Genomic DNA, 19,421 nt, shown 5'->3' on the forward strand with positions numbered 1-19,421 from the left:
CTGGAGATCTTTCTTCAGGTTAATGCTAGATCTTAATGACGGTAGGAGTCCGGCATGGCTGGTGTAGAGATACATAGAATAAAAGTTTCAGAACTATATTTTTCTCAGATAATTATTTCAGGGACTTCTAGTATTTTTGAAGAAAAGCATCTTTTCTAAGATACCTTCTAACAAAGGATGTAAATGGCAAGAGGCTTATGGGAATTTTTTAATCTATGTTCCCTGGAAGACATATTGTTTTCCTTGGGTGCATCTGAGGAGCATGTGGCTTGAAATCACATTTTTGAAAGGTACTGTCTCTAGCCAACAATTTGTAATGTCTTCATTTTTCTGTAGATTAGTGTTGTCCTTAGCATTGTCCTCTGGTGCTTAGTATTGAAAAGAAAAAAAGGAGAAAGGATGAAGGAAATTGTGTTTAGCTTCAGGGAAAGCTGGTGTTTGTCAGGTTGCTCCTGACAAAGATATTTCAAAGGTACTTAGTTTAATCTGTTTGCAGAACAATAACTTAATAATGTTACTTTTCTCTTTCTAATCATAAAATGCCAAATGAAAACAGAAAAAAAAAGGAGGAAGAAGCTTCCCAGCAGCTCACAGAAGAAACACTGTAAGAAGCCAGCATGAGAGAGAAGTAACAGAAAGAAAGCGTAAGCAAGAGGAACAGACAGAATCTGAATTGTGAGTATATTTTAACATGTGATGCCCCAGGTTGTAGGAATATGTTTAACCTAATAGGAGGTGAAACTTCTGGAAAACTTTTGAAGTGGTATGCCCTGTGTTGTACTGTTCTCTCCTCCTGCCCTTTTTGGTTTTCTGTCTTAACTTCTTTTTGAGGGGAGGGTGAAAAGCTCCTTGAACCAAAATGTTCTGTTGTGGGAGAGTAGGAAGAATGGAACATAGAAATTAAGTGATGTCAGTTGTTCAGTGATGTAGAATCTCTAGCAGAGGACAGCTGGTGTGTTCTTTTTAGAACTAACTTAAGAATATCCATGTGAAAAGGGATCAATGTGAAAAACTGTTCAGGACAGCCATCTATTTTTCTTAAAATTTTTAGATTAAATTGGTAGGACCTGGTAGGTCTTATTAATCCATGGTTATGGATTTTTGGTGAGGTGATGGAATGGACAGGTTATCAGGAAAGCATTTCCTACTCTGTCTGACAGTTGGAACACATGCTGTCAGACAGAACAAGAAAATAATAATTAGTATTGCAAAGCCAGTTGTCTGACCAAGAACAGACTGCATTTAGATTACTCGAATCAAACATAAGAATAGAGAGACGATCCCACCAGGAACTTGGAGAGTGGGACAATAGGAAGAAATCTGACTCATTCATTATTCTGCAAGTGAATGAAGAAGCTGCACCACAAGAGCTTGATGTTCTCATCCCCACCACTGGTGGGAAGGCAGAAGAAAGGGAGAGAACAAGGTAAAACCTTGGAAGGAAGGAAGAGAATAAAGTTCCTCTTTACCTGTCTTTTTCACATTCATTAACAAAATCATAGTTTGTTTAGGTATTTCTTTTCTCATTCTCCAGCCCTTTTTGTTCTTCTTCCTGTCACTCCTCTGGAGACCTAACAAAAATACTCTTCCTACTTGTGGCAAACCTAAGGGTCTCCAGTTTCAGAGATAATAAATTGCTTTAGCATCTTTGCAGCTTTTAGTATATCACTGTTTAACACATGCTGATTTGATTTTGGGAATCCAACTGTCATACATTGATTTAGTTACAATAACCAAATTTCTACTTTTAGATAGCTATCATATTTTATGCACTGGAGGGTAGGTAGAGTTCTGTTTCAGGAAGATAAAGGGAATGCATAATTAATTTCAGTTGATGACTAATACCACAAAACTCAATATTGATTAAATGTAAAATTAATATAGGCTGATGTGTGTTTTGATTATTTTGCTTATCATTATAATTTCCATGTTCTAGTAGCTACTTCATTAGTATTTATTTAGTTAAGGTACTTTGTACACCATTCTGTATATATACAAAGTTTATCTGTACTGTTGAGATTGTGTTGCCAGTTGAAGCAGACAAGTTTTCTGTTCTTTATGAAAGAAACCTGGAAGATAAGACATGCAGGCCTACATGTGTTATGTATGCATGTTAGTACGATAGTAGCCATAGGACAATTACTCATGATATGCTGAAATGTGCAAATTCAAAAAGTAAGCTTTTAAATCTGTCAGACAAAACTGAGGGGTTGTTAAGCAGAAGTTCATGATTTTCTCTGCATAAAGAGCTCAAAAACTTGTTTCTAATATTTCTGCCTGTCTTCATCCTATAACTAAAATGGAAACAATTTTTTTGTTGTTTATTTTGAGTGTCAGCTTTTATTTTCAGTGATACAATTGTGGAAAGATCAAGGAGGTTATTACTGCCCTTGTAATAAATCTTTTTTCTGTACTATTACTTCCCTCAAGAACTTTCAAATTATTACTGATGTATTTGTGGTCAGTTGTAAGATATATATATACTGTTACAATTAATTATTTGAGAAAATAGTCATATAGGCACTGATTATGTTTAATTGATCTCTCTACAAATTCCCTGTGGTAATGGTAAATAATTTTACTCCTTTTGTCATGATAATTAAAATATTTTCTTTTTCCATCAGTTAGTTCTGTACAATGCCATTTTACCAGTTAATATGTTATGTTAATATGCAACAAAAAACAAAATACAGTTTGGAAATTATTTGGTTTTAAAATCCTTTCATTTGCAGCTTCTAGAAAAATACAGCTCTGAGTACTGAGGATTTATCAGCAGTATCCTAGCTAATTAATTTTTGTTGAATTGTTTGTCCTTAAAACCTGGGGTTTGGCTCTTTGGTTTTTGCGTGCTAGTGTTTTAGTGAGATAATACCTCAAAATACTACATCTCATCCAAAAACTTGGGGGGAAAAAAGACAGGCTTTACAACATGGTAAAAATATTTCAACATTCCTGATAGGCAGAATAAAGAAGAAGGAAAGAAGGCAGAAGTTAAGAAGATTGAGAAGAAGAGAGGTTAGTTTAAAGAATCTAAACACTAGTATTTGGTCATTTTATATTTTGAATGTAATTTCTTCCTGGATAAGATAATGTTCTGCTGAGGGTGGTTGATAATGTACTGGTGAGGGTGACTGTGTGGAATTGTGAGATGTTTGATCCATGATTTTTTTTTTTTTTCACATCTGTGAAAGAGTGCATTTCTCCCCTTCTGTGTTCTTTCTGTAGTGCAATGCAGTAGAACAGGTCTTTGCTATTCTGACTTCACTGTAATTTGAGCTTTTAAAACTCGGTCTCTTCTGTTTGTGAACACGAGAGAAAAAAAAGCTTTCATTGTTTGAAATAAATCACTTTACTTACTCTCATCATTTTTTCCTTTGTATCTTCTCATAGCACAGTACTCTGAGGGACCTCTTGAAACTATATAGTTTTACTTCTCACTCAGTAGGAGGCTTAGATTCAGAGTACTGTGGTCTTGTCTGCTGACCCATGGCTGCAGTGTGACCTTCATATGGATAAGCAATTCCTCTTTCAGTACTTCCATCTTTGAAGGCAATCCAAATCACTGTTTGTAATTCGTAGTATAGTACAAGTCCAGCGGCATGGACTCCACCCAACCCAGTGTTGCAGCAAGGGGGCAGATAGAAACTATCCAAACCCCATCCAAGATGGGTTTGACTTGAAGGAAACTGCTTGCATTATTGTTCAGAGTATGTACCAAATCCAAGCAGGCATTCAGCGTGTGAAATAGGGAATGCCATATTCATTTGTCATTCACACTTCTGAAGCATGGGTACTGGGAACATTTTACTTGGATGGATTTGGACTGTAACTTGAATCATGGCCAGTTTACTGAAAACAAACCACCAATATCCAGGTGTCTTGTCATGGAAGATCTTCCAGCTTGTTAACTTTTAATATTTATTAAAACTTCTTGTTAAGCTGACCAACAGTTACAGGGTGACAGCTGTGTTTTGGAATAGAAAATCCTTTTCAGTTGTAATTGCTAAGGAAATAATTGTGTGTGTTGCCAATAATGTTCAGTTTTAAAAACCTGTGTACTTTTTGTCTGATTGTATTTATATGTGTACCTGCATGTAGGATGCCTGCCTGTTTTCTTCTGCATGCTGTATGAGGTTCATACTTGTTTAATAACTTCTGCAAAAGCAAACTTGATGTGAATAACAAATGTTCATAAGTATTATTTTTAATCTTCAGAAACTTCAGTGGATTCTAGGCTTCAAAGGATACATGCAGAAATAAAGAATTCCCTGAAAATTGATAATCTTGTAAGTATATTTTTTAAACTGATTGATGTTTCAAAGTGCTATAAGAAATAGTTGGCATGTGTTCTTGTTTTAATTAAATGAAAGGAATTTTCTCCATATTAAAGATAACTGCTGCTTAAATGTGGTTACTGTGGGTAGTGAAAGATGAATGTCAGCAAATGAAATCTGTTTTATTTGAAAATACTACATAATAAATTATTTACCAGAACCATTCAAATAGAATTGCGTCAGATAGGACATCTGGTGCCAGATCAGCTTGCTGAGCCATCTGGAAACACCAGGACATTGGATGCAGTAGCACGATGCAAGTGATTAGGGCTGCAGTCCGCTGACTCCATTCACTGTCAGTGGAAATCTGCTGCTTGTCAGGGGGTTGGATTTGGAATGTTACTGACAGATGTTTGAGGCTTTCTTGTCCTTATGGCCGTTTATTTTGTGCTGCAGATTTTCAGGTTGGGCACCAGTGATACAGTTAGAGGACACTTTGAAAGTATCAAGCATGACTGTGTGATTCTGAGGGTGATGGTAAAGGCACAGGAGACCCAGCTGGTGATCCCTTTGTTGAGGAAAAGCCTTGCAAAGGAATGGATAGGTGTGCTAGGAGATGGCAGGATCCATCCAAAAGTGCTACCAAGGGCTGGCCAGCCTGGTTAAAGAGCATCAAACTCTAGGGACGATAGCTGAGGAGGAAATGAAGGAGTAGGATGGCAGTCAGATGTAAACAGATGTCAGCAGGGTGATGTAAACTGACCTTGTAATCAACAGAATTCCTTTGCAGAAAGGACTGAAGTGACATGACCAAAAGCATCAGCACATTGAATGAGGAACTGCTGGCAGCCCAGCATAATGAGGAAAAGTCCCATAATTTTTTTGGAATGTCAGCACAAGTGTGTTTCTCTTAGGGATGGCTGCACACCAGTACATGTAGTGTGAGGAGCAGCTGGACATCTCTTTGCAGTTGCAGTGCTGTAGTTTCATTGGTATTAGAGATTCAGGTAAAAGTGAGGTGAGCCTTGCCTAATATGCTTACAGGCTCTTTAGGAAAGATGGGTGCTTGGGAGGACAAGATGATAACTTCATGTGAGAGACCAGTTGAAATGTGTGGAGCTTTGCACTGGGACAGCTAATAAACCAACTGAGAGCTTACGGCTTAGGATTAATAGGCAAACCAAAATGAGTGACATCCTGAGAATGTCTGCTGCACATCACCTGATCAAGGAGAATAGAGAACTAAATAATCTTAAGACATTTGGGAGACACCTTTGATTCTAACTGGAAACTTAAAACATCCTGGTATTTGCCAAAGGGACATGTGGGTAACAGCAATGCTGGAAGCTTCTGGAGTTTGGTAATTGCCTAACATAAGTGACGAAGGAGCTGATGAGGCAAGACACCCTGTTAGATGTGATCCTCCAGACAGCAAAGATCTGGTCAGGCGTATGAAGGTCAGGGGCAACCTTGGCTACAGTGACTGTGATAGTGAAGTTCAGGGAGAAGGGAGCAGGATGAAAAGGATCACAGCCCTGGACTCAGGAGAGCAGACTTTGACCTCTACAGGGATCTGCTTGGAAGAATCTCTTTAGAGACCATGCTAGAGGGAAGACAGGACAAGGAGATCTGGCTCACTTTTAGGGATTACTTCCTTATCAAGGTGATTCATCTTGAAGTGTAGGAAAATATGGGTCTGCTGCTGATTGGGATAAGCAGATAGGCACTCTAGTAAAAAAGGAGATGGCTAAGGTAACCAGTGTCATCTTGACCTCAGTTTGCTTGTACAATTGTTCAGGAATCCTAGGTCCTCAGACCTAGAAGATTGAAACAAGAAAACGTTGATGCTCAGAGGGCAAAGATAAAATTAGAGAACATTTAGACAAAGTCGCAATACAGAATAAGTGGAAGAGTGCTGGAGGAGATGGATGATGTCATTGTCCATCTGCTTAATTTTGTTTTTGAGAAGTCATGGTGATAAGGGGCTGGTTCCTGGGGACTGGAAGAAAGCAAATGCCACAGTCATCTTGCAGAAGGAGGATCTAGGTTACTACAGGACAGTCAGTCTCACATTGATCCTCTGAAATGTGATGGGAGAAATCTTCCTGGACATTGTATCCAATGATATGAGGTACAGTAAGAGCTCTGAGAGTTGTCAGCGTGGGTTAATGAGATGAAATTACGGTTGACTAAAATGATGTCCTTTCGTGAGATGATCAGCTTGGTGGATGAAAGAGTGGATATGGTTTCTATTAAGATTAAAAAGGCTTTTGACACTGTCTCTCAGGGCAGCTTCAAAGACAAGAAGTCTGAACTAAAAAAGGCAGATAGAAAGGTGGGCTGAAAACTGGCTGAACAGCTGGACACAATAACCTGATCAGTGGAGTCCAGCTGCAGGCCAGTCACTAGTAGTCAATACTATTAAAATGTGTCATTAAAGACTGGGATGATGATACAAACCACACCTATAGCAAGTTTGCAAATGATACAAAACTGAAATCAAAGGTTTGATGGAAGTTTTGCCATCCAAAGAGACTTGAACAAGCTGGGGAGATGGGCCAACAGGAACTTCATCAACTTCAATGCCAGTACTGCACCTGTGGAGTGATAACCACGTGCCTCCGGCACAGCCTGGGGACTGAGTGGCTGAATAGCAGCTTGTCATAAAATGACCTAGGGGTATTGGTGGACACCAAGCTTTGCATGAGCCACCAATACAGTTCTGCAGCTAAAGTGCCCAGCAGCTTTCTGGGCTGCATTAGTGAGAGAGTTGCCAGAAAGTGGAAGTTCCCTAGAACAATAGAGGTATTGACTTACTTTAGGGAGCCCAGTATAGGGCCACAAAGATGGATTAAGGGCTTGGAGCGTGTATTGAAAAAGCAGAGGCCAAAAATCTCTCAGAGTTGGGAGTTTTCAGTCTGGCAAAAATACAAAGGTAAGAAAATAAGCATTAATGATGAATTATGGCAGTATGAAGAGCAGCAGCCTGTTCCAGCTACGGAAACAACAGAGTTGTTCTCAGTGTTGGAGGCAGGGTTCTGCTAGTGAGGGGAGAGGAACTGCCATGTGCTAGACTTAATCACTACCAGCCTGCTCCAGTGGAGGTGCCACTGCAGAGCAAGGCTGAGCCCCTCGGACTGGATGGTGGTGCATCTGTGAAAACTTAAAAAGAGGGCAAAGCATACTGGGAGGCAAGAAGTGTATGAGGACAGTTTCCTGTGTATAACTGCATGCTAGTGGAGTGTATAACTGCAGTCCATTTAAGGGGCTTTCCTGCCTTTTCAGTAGTTAATCACTTGGGAAAAATTGTGCATGGTAGAGCCTGACTTTGGTGGACAGCTTCAAGCATAGAAGTACTAGAATCATGAAAGCAGCATAAAGCTTGCTTTATGTATGTTGAAAGCATAAATTCTTGTTAAATGTTACCATTTAGTCAAACATAATCTGCCTTTTATGGGAGAAGCTAAGAGACAACAGGTGTTAAATTTTTGTTGCCAAGTTTGACTATATAAATTGCTTTCAAATTAAGTACATAGTCAAATTAAGGATATTATAGGAAGGTGTCGCTGAGCACAGAAGTTAGATTGGTATGGCTAATTAAAGATTACTAACATGTAAGTCATCAGACTAATTTCTTGTTTATATGCAGGATGTGAACAGGTGTATTGAGGCTCTTGATGAGCTTGCATCCCTTCAAGTCACAATGCAGCAAGCTCAGAAACATACAGAAATGATCCTGACTCTCAAGAAGGTGAGATTTCTTTAATGTTGGTTAAAGTAAAGTGTGTTTTCTTAAATTGATACCAGCTTTATTTACTGTTGGAGTACTCTGTCTAGTCTGGATCCCTGCAGATCAGGAGTGATGCAGAGAGACTGGAGAGGGCCCAGAGGAGGGCTATCAGGAAGATCAGAGGGCTAGAGAACCTGCCCTATAACATCACATTATTCCAGCAGTTTAAAGGGTTGCTGCAAAAAGGGGTTTCAAGGCTTTAGTCTTCACCAGAAAACATATGGGGAAGATGTAGGGCAATGGATACAAGTTGCACTGGGAAAGGTTTTATTTTGATACTAAAAAGCCTTTCTTTTTTTTTACAGTAAGAACAGTTGTTTTACTGTAACAACCTCCTCAGGGATGCCTTAGAGTTCCATCACTAAAGGTTTTCAAGATGTGATGGGATCAAGGGTGCTTGATAATGTGATCCAGGCTCCCCTTCCCGTGAAGGGTAGGACTGGGAGGTCTTTTGAAGTCCCTCCCAATTGGCAGTTCAGTGTTTCTGTGACACTTCAAGTGCAAAAATCTATTATTTCGTTGGTTAAACAAAGAGTTTAAGCTAGCATGTAATGAAATTACACAGACTAAAGGACCTAAGTGGAATTTGTTTTATTGTGTTGATTTCAGATTCGGAAATTTAAAATCAGCCAAGTTATCATGGAGAAATCTACAATGCTATATAACAAGTTCAAGACCATGTTTCTGGTTGGGGAAGGAGATTCTGTTCTTTCCCAAGTACTAAATAAATCACTTGCTGAGCAAAAGCAGCATGAAGAAGCTAATAAAACCAAAGAACAGGGGAAGAAAGGATCAAACAAAAAAACTGAAAAGGAGAAAGACCAAACAGGTAAGTCACTGTGGCTTTATTTTCTTGTCACATAAAAGATTTAGTCTCCATTAATTTCTGTGCCAGCTTCAAAATATCCTTGATGTAGAAGTTTCACCAGTCTATGAAAACCTTTTCATATCTGAAGTTGTCAAGGACAATTCTGCTACAAATAGCTTTTAATTTCAATGTAACATCTACCATGGCCATTTTATCTCAGTTGTCTAAAGGAAATGGCTTTTGCAAAGATTAAGTCATGCAAAGTTAATGTCTGTGAATTATCTAACTTGATAACGATACAGAATTTTTAAGAAACCCAAATCATTAAATATGAGGTAGAACAACATACTACCACTGTTGCGCTTTAACCCAACCCAGCAGCCAAGCCCCTCATAGCCACTTGCTCACTCCTCCACCAGTAGGATCAGGGAGAGAATCAGAACTGTAAAAGGAAGAAAACTTACAGGTTGAGATAAAGAGAGTTTAATGGGGAAAGCAAAAGCTATCTAGATAAAAACAAACCAAGGAATTAATTCAGTACTTCCCATGGGCAGGCAGCTGTTCAGCCATCCCCATGAGAGCAGGGCCCCCTCACACATAAAACAAACCATCACTCAAATATACTCCTCCATCCTTCCCTTCTACTTCACACTTCATACTAAGCATGATACCGTATGATGTGGAATGTCTCTTTGGTCAGTTTGGGTCACCTCTCTTGGTTGTGTCACCTCCCATGCACTTCTTCCCTCGTGTGGGAACATGAAAAGGCACTGTCTGTGTGTAAGCCCTGCTCAGAAGTAAGAAAAACATCTCTGTATTACCAACTTCATGTTCAGCACAAATCCAGACACAAGCCCCATACTTGAGAAGGTGGCAACTGCACCACTTAATTAGTGGCTTGTCATTTTCTTCTGTCTTCACTCAGACTCGGGATTAAAAACATAAAGAAGACAAATTTTCTCATGTTCGGACTTGATTATTTATTAAATCTTACCTACAGTACAGAGAGTTCTGAAACACTTTTAGCTACCAGCTAAAAGCTAGCAAAATGCAGGTCAATCCAGCTAGTTGCAAGGTCTTTTAAAGCTAAACAGTCCTTTAGAGAATTAACACCTACATTATTTATACTTTTGATCGAATAACCAAGCTCCTGTGACCCACAGTACAACACTAGCTATCCAACCAGAAACTACTACCTGAAATCATGAAGAAGAAGGAAGAAGACAGAAAAGAGACAACACCCAAAATCCTCCATCTTGTCCCATACCTATTACTATATTCTAAAACCTTCAAATTCGAAACCCTTCACCATGTGAAGTATGTGAAATCACATACTTCTATTCTGGCTACACACCTGTGACTTCACTCCATCACTCAAATTTGGAAGCTTTCTCTAAGGCCTCAGGTCAAAAACAGTGTTCTCCTGGGGGTCAGTGTCAGAAAGCACAGAAAGTTCAAAACTCCCAGGTTTCTGGGTTCCAACACATACCACCATGAAGAAAATTACCCCAGCCAGAAACAACATAATCTTCTATTCCTCCAGTAGCTTTTTTGTACCTAAGTTTCTGCCACTGAGGGAGAACTTTGAAACTGCTTTGTTTCCTTCATTAGCCTCTTTCTATATCATGCATGCTCTACCATGTGTAGCAGCAACTTTCAACCACTTCAGTGTTAATTCCCTCATGCAACTTCAGTAGTTCAGCCTAACAGTAAATAAATACATTCTTCTGCCGTAAATGATTATTTATGCTCTTAACAGTGCGGTTCCACATCAATCATGAGCACCTGTACAGCAGAATATCAAAAGCTTTCCATAGTAAGTGTGCTCAATAATAGCTTTAAATCAGTACTAAAATAGATAATTTTTTTTAAATAGAGGAACAAAGTGATACAGACATACTGGAAAGCTATTTTGCAGTGTAGGAGTTCTACCTATTTATTCAAATTATTTAGATCCTTAGTCTCCACAAGCATCTCACAGAAACTACATTTATTTTGAAATTGAATTCTGAGAGCAGAACTGTTTTGTTTGGGTTGTTTTTCAGAAAACCATTTATAAATTACACCACTGAGATCAAGTGGGTGGTGTAACTGAGCAAGTTACTGTGACTGAGGTGCCAAGGATTCAACACAGCTATAGTAGAAATGTCACTTTACTTGTAATTGCTGAAAAAGCAAGGATGATTTTAAAATCCAACTACTTTCTGATGAGACAATGTATGATGAAATAGAGGTTCCACACAGATCTTTCCTCGAACCAGTGATTGGCACAACTGACACTTTAACAAAGAAGTTACACTGAGACTTCCTGGGCATAGTCTGGCTAGTGAAGGCACTCTAGATAAGGTTAACACAACTTCGGCAGAACACAGTGAAATACCATCTTGTTGCCTATAGAGAAGGGGAAGTTGTTTTATCAGAATAGAGGAATATTTTATGGAAGTAATTTTTACTTCGTTTTCTGTCAAAATAAACTCTTGATTCTCACATGCATTCCTTTGCCCTTTTAAAAAATGAACTGCTGAGCCCTGACTATCTTCACAATGGTAGTCGGTACAGAATGACGCTGTAATGGATGGTACTTAATGTAAAGCATCAGATTATCTGCTTTGTAAACAAGGGAATTTACTGTTTTATCAAATTCCTCCTGTGGCCTTTGAGTTCAGAACTGATTATGAGCAAGTGTAAACAGATAAACTGTACAAATTCAGATGAATAGCATCTTGTATTTTTTTTCTTACTGTAGCTGAGTATTTTAATAGAAGAGTTCTTTTATAAATCTGAAACTTCAGTAAAATGGACCGTCAGTCCAGAGAGTGATGTTCCTCAACAATTCACACAAAATTCAGTGGCTTGTAGTACCACAGCAAAACATGTAGTAATCATAGAAATTGTATTAAGATGTAAATATTTCTGCACTGACTTCACTAAATACACCTAGCTAGTGCTGTTTTCCTGCTTGAAAAATCCATGCTATCATTAAACACTTATATAACTTGTATTTTGATTATACATAATTTGTTGGGGTTTTTTTATTACTTTTATTATTTTTTAATTACTCTTAATCAAGGGTAAATGAGATGTGATGGAACTAAAAGTTACATGACCTGGTTAGAGTGGTAAAAGAATTTAATACTGAAGTATAGTCTCTCACTGCTCAGAATACAAACAAGCATTAAGCCTATGATGTGTAGCCTAGCAAGCACAGGAAGAACTTGAAATTGCATGAAAAATGCAAACTGTTCAATTCCCATTGCTAAAATCATAGGATGGGGCACATTGCATGGAATGTTCAGAAGTTGAAGCCGTATCAGTTTGTGTCTTTTGAATTGTTTCAGCTTTCTGGGTATCAAGGTGAGGGGAAAATATTTATAGTGTTTTATTTGATTAAGGTAAAGAAATTATCGGAGGCTATTATAATACAGTTTTATTCCCTGCAAGTACCATTTTTCTGCTCTTTCATTTTAAAGGTTCAAAGATTCTGAATGGAGGGTCTGAAGCCCAGGACACCAACCAGTCACAACACAATGGAGAAAATGGTGAAGAAAAGAAAGATAGGCATGAAGTTGGCAGTAAGAAAAAGTGAGTTAATAACCTTATTGAGCTGAGGATCTGTTCTGCTCTAATTTAGTCATGTAAAATAGAAAAGCAGTAGATTGAAGTCACTTAACCATGCTGAGGTACTGTTTTCTTGACAGAGCTTGCTCTCAACTTTAGAGTAACAGCACACAAATATTCTGTTAAAGTTTTGAAAGGATATTTTAAATGTTATTTTGCCTGCCACTGTGGTGGAGGCTTAAAAAACATTACAGGATGTCCTACTATTGGAGACAATCAGCATGTGGTGGATCAGGGCAAAGTAAAAGCTTTTTCCATATTTTAGGCTATTAAGTTGGAAGAAAAGGAAGCCTGAAATCTTACAGAAACTAATGAGATTTATTAATTTTTTTTTGTGAATTCATATATTGTCATCAGTAGATAAGCCACTTCAAATAATTTTCTACAATTTGGCTATAGAATTCACCAGCAGTCTGAATACTTTATAGAGGTGGGTGCACTTACCATTTAAAACACAAAGCCATAAGAAAGCTTGAATTTGTCTGACATTAAGTATTTAAACCTTGGTGTCAGTGAAAAAAAATACGTTTTGTAAACAGAAACAACAAGCAATTAATCTCTTAGAGAAACACTTTATAGGAAGTGGAAATAGCCCAAAATTACCCTAGAGTCGAACTGTTTTGTTGAAGTACACTTGGTTTTCTCCAGGCACTCTGCACCTTGCACTCAGAGATTCTTTTTGTTCAGCAGTATGTATTGGAGCAAGCTCCTGTCATCTTGTCCTGGTTTAGGGCAAATTTGGGAGGAAATTTGTTGGATTAGATTATAGACTATCTTCATGCACATGTAGGAGAAACTGGAGCTGCCTGACATTCTTTTCACTATCTGCCAAGTTAAAATCATACAAAAGAGTGGAATATTGCCTGTTATTTACAGGAAGGTAAACTTAAACACAACAAAACAAAAAACCTTAAGATGAAAATGTATCTGGCATTTACTGTGAGGCGGCCTCAGAAGTACTGAAGTGGATTTGGGAGTTTTCAACCAGTTATGCGGAATACTTACTTGGTCTGAACAAGCATCATGCTGCAGGAACATAGTGGAGTTACAAGTGTAGGTTCTCACACAGGTTATATTATACTCCTCTGCTTAAACGAATTAAATAAATATTTCTGTCAAGTGTGTGTGGTGTTTGCTGTGCCTTTGAACTCTACACTCTAATGATCTTAAACTTTGATAAAGAAACCAACTTTCCAAAAAAGTACTGTATGACTGCTTGTACACAGGGTCTGTGAACTTACTGTTAGCTAACAGCAGCAAAAACAGATTTTTAAATAAACTCCTTGCAAATACAGTGCATGTTGAGAAATGCATCCACATGTCTGAATTCAAGCTCCAGACTCCCCAGCATACAAACTTCCTTTCATTCATTATTTTTTGTATATTTTTATTTGTAATATAGTGTTTCCTAGAACTGAAAAACAAGTATACAAAATAATTAATGTCCAAAACACCTGTGGCTCAGTCCAAGCAAAGAGCTGGTAAACCTCTCAAAATCACAGGACTGTATTCAGTTCTGAACATTTCTTCCTCTGCTAGAGGGAAGACATGTCTGTACCTTTCTGAAGATGTAATTTAGAAATTTTTGAAAGAATTCTCCAACTTAAAATTTCTGATCTGATTGGCACTTGAACATTTTTAGGGTGTTTTTGGTAAAAACACATACTGCTCTCCATGAGGTTACCTCCGTGTTCAGGGACACGGTGGATTTCAGCAGCAGGAGGTAAGGCATGTTAAGTTAGAGCGTTTTTTCCACGAACTGACAGTACAAATACAAACAGAGCTCTTAATGACCGCCCTTCACAGCCCATCACATACATCAATAGTGATGCCTCTCCCTGCCAGCTTAGCTTTAGATTTGAGCTTGTTGGTGTAACATACAGCTAGTATCACTAAAAGCCTCAGTTCTGCAAACTTCATGTACTGCTGAGTGTTCATCAGCATTGCTTGCTCTAGACTGTGCAGTCACCTGGAATAACTCTTGCTTGCTGCCTTTGTATGTGGTCAATAACATTTTATTTTGTTTCTAGGACATGTGGTGAAGAGAGAGAGCTTGAAAAGCCAGCAGATGATTCTGTCTTTGAAAACAAATGACATCACTGGAGTTTGGTTGTTTGTTTTTTTTTTTAATTACAAATTAAAGAGGATTGTTAAGTTTTGCATTTGAAATCTATAGACTGCTGAAATTCTAAATAATTTTATAAGCATAGTATTTTGAAGTTAAATTTTGTGGAATAAAAGCCCCTTTAATCTTGGTTTAAAAGTATTTAAACACTTTCGCCAAGTTATGTCCAGTATTAACAGGTAACACATTTCAAAATATTAAAATCCCAGTTAGAAAATGCTTACATGTTACAGGAGTTAGAGTTGTAGTATATTTTTAACTTACTACTGTATGTTTGTCTAGTTAATAGCAGGAAAAAGTGTAAATACTTCTAACTCTCCAGTTGCTTTATTTGTATAAAACCTCTCTTCCTATGATACTGACCTCTGCAGTTTTTCAACTCTTGTTGGGGATGTCTTTTCACTGTGTTTTGTAGGAGTTGAAAACGGCATTTTTATAGCTGTTACAATGTTTAATGTATGAGTATACGTCATTGTTTGTTTGGTTTTTTTTAAATAAGCTTAGTTCTATTCTTGCAAAATACGTTGTGCCAATTTACTGCAATGTGACTTTTATAGTTTGCTTTTGGTATAGTATACTGAAAAGAAGTGTGTTCTCACAGAACCTGTTGATGCAGAATGGCTGGAAAACACTGTCTTGAATGATTTATTAATTAAAGAATTTTAAACTGATTAAGGCATCCTTGTATAGACAGAACCATTCATAGGAAAAACATGAGTCTGGTTTTAGTACTGTTTCGATTTTACTGCTTTGGCATTAACTTGGGGACCTCTAACTAGAATTTTAATAGAAACACTGGTAAAGTGTTTTAATTCCTGGAGGCATGAAAGGGAATAGAACAGGTACAAACCTCTCAGAAGAGTGTTTCTTAAAACACAGACTTTGCCCAATTCTACAACAACTTGTATGTGGTATTTACAGAGGACAGCCTGGTTAGAAATTAGAGTCTGAAAATCCTGAGAATACACACAGAACATGCTGAGTTGAAGGGGACCCACAAGGATCATCAATCCCAATTCCTGGCCCTGCACAGGACACCCCAAGAGTCACCATGTGCCTGAGAATACTGTCCAAATACTTCTTGAACACTGTCATTACTGAGATCAGTTTCCTGGGGAGCTGTCTCAGTGCCCAACCACCCTCTGGGGAAAGAACGTTTTCTGAATATCCAGAATCTAAACCTCCCCTGACACAACTTCAGGCCATTCCCCTGGGTTCTGTCACAGATCACAGAGAAAAGATTGGTGCTTGCCTGCTCCTATTCCCCTTGATTCACTAGGTGTGTTACCTTGTCATAAACGGAAATCAGGTTTGATAAACAGAACCTTCCCATCATGAAACTATACTAGTTCTGACTTCAGGTAATTTCAAGAAGTCACAGAATAATCTGCTCCATAATTTTACCAGTCACTGAAGTGAGACTGATAGGTCTTTAGTTTTCAGGGTCATCCTTCTCACCCTTCTTGAAAACTGGAACGTTAGCCAGATTTCAGTTGATTGGGACCTCTCCAAACTCCCAAAACCATTCAAAAGTCATTGTGCGACCTTGCAGTGACATCAAACAGCTCCTTTGAGTACTCTTGGATGAATCCCATCAAGCTCCAAAGACACAAAAAGGGATCCTGCACAGCAGGGTCCACTAGTATTTGACCATTCTTACAGTCCTGGTCCTCCATCTCAGGACACTGGGATCCATCCCAATGCCCCATAACCCATATGAAAGAGAGAGGCAAAGAAGCCATTAACATCTCTGATTTCTCTGTGTCCCTGTTGGTGAGTGACCATCCCGATCCTGTAGGTAAGGGCCAATGTCTTTTCTGAACTGCCTTTTGCTATTGTTATATTAAAAAACCCAGCCTCTTTTTATTGTGCCCACAGTTCTGGAGAGCTTCAACTCCAGTTGAGCTTTGACTACATTAATGTTCTCCCTACAGTGGGGAGTACCATCTCTGTATTCCACACTCCCTGTCCTTGCTTCACCAAGCACACACCTTCTTGGTCTGCCTGGACTCAGAATATCCCTACTCAGATAACCTGGCCTCTCTCTTTGCCAGGTTGCCTTCTGGCACTTTGAGGTGGATTGCTCCAGTCTTTGAATAGCTTTCAGATCTTGAAGACAATACCTGAAGTAAAACCTGCAAGTTCAATCACCATGGCAGCTCCAGTGTGAAACTGTCTTTGGCAGTTAGCCACAATGATTGGTCTCCACAGACTGACTTTTGGGAATCTCTAGCACTTCACAACAGACTGATGTCAAGGGGAATGACTGACATGGCTGTACAGCTTGACCATCAGATAAGCAGCGTTCTCATTCAGTTTACAAATAGATGTTAGTTACTATATGCTGAATTTTGCAGATTTCCACATTCCAGCTAGTCATAAGGTGTTCTTTATTGAAACCTCAAGAAACTCAAACAAACTTCCACTTTTACCCTTGAAAGTATTTCTGTAAAGATGTTACTGAAAATCCTCACATAAAGCATTTCTCAATTTTGACCATTCCTTTTTATCAAATCTTACACCAATAAAAAAAAGGAAAAAAAGCACTCATATTTGACAAGGATGCTGAATTGCCACATCCACCTAGTTTTGACATTAAGTATTGATAACCTAACTCATCTGTACAACTGTTTCAGAAATAATGGGTCACAGTACCACTGCTTCAGAGTTGAGATTGGATGCAGAGATGAAGATCCTGACTGTATGATGCAATCACTCTGGCAATACAGCTGCTTGGGCTTTTGCTGCCTAAATTTACTACCCATTAACTAACCAGAAATAACCTAAATTTGCAAAGTCTGATATGACTGTAGAAAGGGTCATCTCACCTTCAAAGATGCCTGAGTGGCCCTAAACTCTGTTTCTTGAAATGTATAAGAGCTGAGACTGACTGGGCAGTCACTTAAATGTCTCACAAGGAATAAGGCTGGTTCTTTCTTAAGAAAAATGCACAGCTATGCACAAAATTTAAAGCAGAGTTAAGTTTATCAACAGCATCCCTACTTCAAGAATGGAGTTTACTACAGCTTAAAATACTGTGCAGCCGTGTTGAGTTGCTCATCATTCAAGTACACATGGGACTCTCATAGTAATGTTACAAGTGCCTGGATAGCAGTGGGAAGTGCTATAGCACTGTCTATATGAGTCATGTTTTGCTTTGGAATTTCATACTAACAGTAAAATCAGAGGGACCTCCCCTCTTCCTCAGAGGGGAAATAGTTTTGTATCACCTTGTCAGCAAGGCAAAAACTTTCATTAGGGAGAAAATCTTTAAGACATTTAGGAAGTTTGAAATAATTTGTAAAGGATCATACTGCCTCATCACTGAGTGTTTAATAAAAAAACATCAAATCCAAAAGCCAATTTCAGAGTCGGGTTAATGTTTTTGAGATTCAACTAGTAACACACAGACAAGGGATTATTAAAATAATTTTTTTCTCATTTTTTGTCATGATGTAATAAACCTGCTTGGATGCTTTCATCATCAATCACAGCATTTAATAAGATGTTAAATATCCAGCTGGTGTCATAGAGATGTAGCTACAAATGGGCACTGTAAACAATGCTGTATTTCACTCAGAGGACTCATTCACAAAGATTTCTCAAAACAAGACCAGATGCAGTTGTCCTGTGAGTTTCTGGCATCTTTAAAATCTATGACTTAGTATAACCTTTTTGTTCCATTTGTCATTTATGATGAATCGCTGAACATGAAATTGGACCAAGTCATACAAACAGCAAGCTTCTAATACGATTCTTCTCTGTTTTGTAGTTAAGTGCTGAATGTTCTCAACTCCCACACCCAGACTCTGACTAGCTTCTCTCCGCCTTACTAAAAGTATTGGACAGGCTCACTAAAATTTCTTAATCTGCAGGGACACCAATTTTGAAATATATTTGACCTTAACTTTTTATTTAGAAGATAAATGGGTTGTATGAGAGACAGTGTATTTGAGGCAAATGAATTTAATGAAGGAGTAAACTCAGTATTTTGCCACTCCCTTCTCTCTTATGGCTAAAGAAAAAAAATGCCCCCATGAAAAAACTACCAGTTGCTGCTTTAGAACTCAAGCTAGCCCTCTGTGTGGTCCCCAGTCCAATACTGAAGAGGACTGGGAAGTCTGTATATTTATGGGAGACACCTGAAAGAGGAAGAGATGGGGAATGATAAGGAGTAGCAACTTGTGAGGAAAATGCTGAAGTTGCAACCAGAGCTGTATAGTAGAGGACCTTTAAAGCAGCTTCTGCAGCAACACAAAGTGGCCCAGCGCCAGCAGTAGGACTTGTTGCAGTTGTGATGGGCAGGGCATTCACTTTGCTGCAGATTCCTGAAGGATTTGAGAATGATCACCACCTGCTTTTACAAGTTCGTTAAAATACAAAGGCCAACAGCTGGCTGGTTTACAAGTCAGGAAAAACCCCTCCACTTCTTTTTGTTGTTCCTAAATAAAGAATGGATTTATATTCACAACTTAATACATCACCAGAAAGCAGTAAGATATGGGAGTGATCAGTGGAGTCCTGCAAGTTCTTCGGATACCTTTTTTTCAAGACATCTAAGATAATCAAGTCAACAGTGGCAGAATCTGCAGCCACAGGACCTGAGAAGGATTCAGTTTGTCACTTTTCTGTATGTGGATTGTCAGAGTAGGCTGTCTTCCCCCAGCTAGAACTAGCTGAAGTTTTCAAAACAAAAGCACTAGTGCTAACTTCCCTAAACAACAAAGATCTCCACTAATATCCTCTTAATTCCAGAAGACTTCAAAATAAAAAGAATATCTGTCTTGACAGAGTTTCAGTTTACCA

General features: G+C 38.4%; 1 protein-coding gene across 5 annotated transcripts in view; it reads left to right on the forward strand.

Annotated features, from left to right (window-relative positions):
• The window catches only part of PSIP1 (PC4 and SRSF1 interacting protein 1), a 36,253-nt gene extending 20,973 nt beyond the window's left edge, over positions 1–15,280 (forward strand). For all 5 annotated transcript variants that reach the window (XM_062513480.1, XM_062513481.1, XM_062513479.1 and 2 more), the window contains 7 exons: positions 557–675; positions 2,960–3,015; positions 4,216–4,286; positions 7,924–8,025; positions 8,674–8,893; positions 12,343–12,454; positions 14,521–15,280. In XM_062513480.1, the coding sequence (XP_062369464.1) occupies positions 557–675; positions 2,960–3,015; positions 4,216–4,286; positions 7,924–8,025; positions 8,674–8,893; positions 12,343–12,454; positions 14,521–14,584 (744 nt within the window). In that variant the 3' untranslated portion in view covers positions 14,585–15,280. The remainder of the gene's footprint in view (positions 1–556; positions 676–2,959; positions 3,016–4,215; positions 4,287–7,923; positions 8,026–8,673; positions 8,894–12,342; positions 12,455–14,520) is intronic.
• The last annotated feature ends 4,141 nt before the right edge of the window (positions 15,281–19,421 follow it).

This window comes from Cinclus cinclus, chromosome Z, assembly GCF_963662255.1.
Source record: "Cinclus cinclus chromosome Z, bCinCin1.1, whole genome shotgun sequence".
In the NCBI taxonomy this organism is placed as follows: Eukaryota; Metazoa; Chordata; class Aves; order Passeriformes; family Cinclidae; genus Cinclus; species Cinclus cinclus.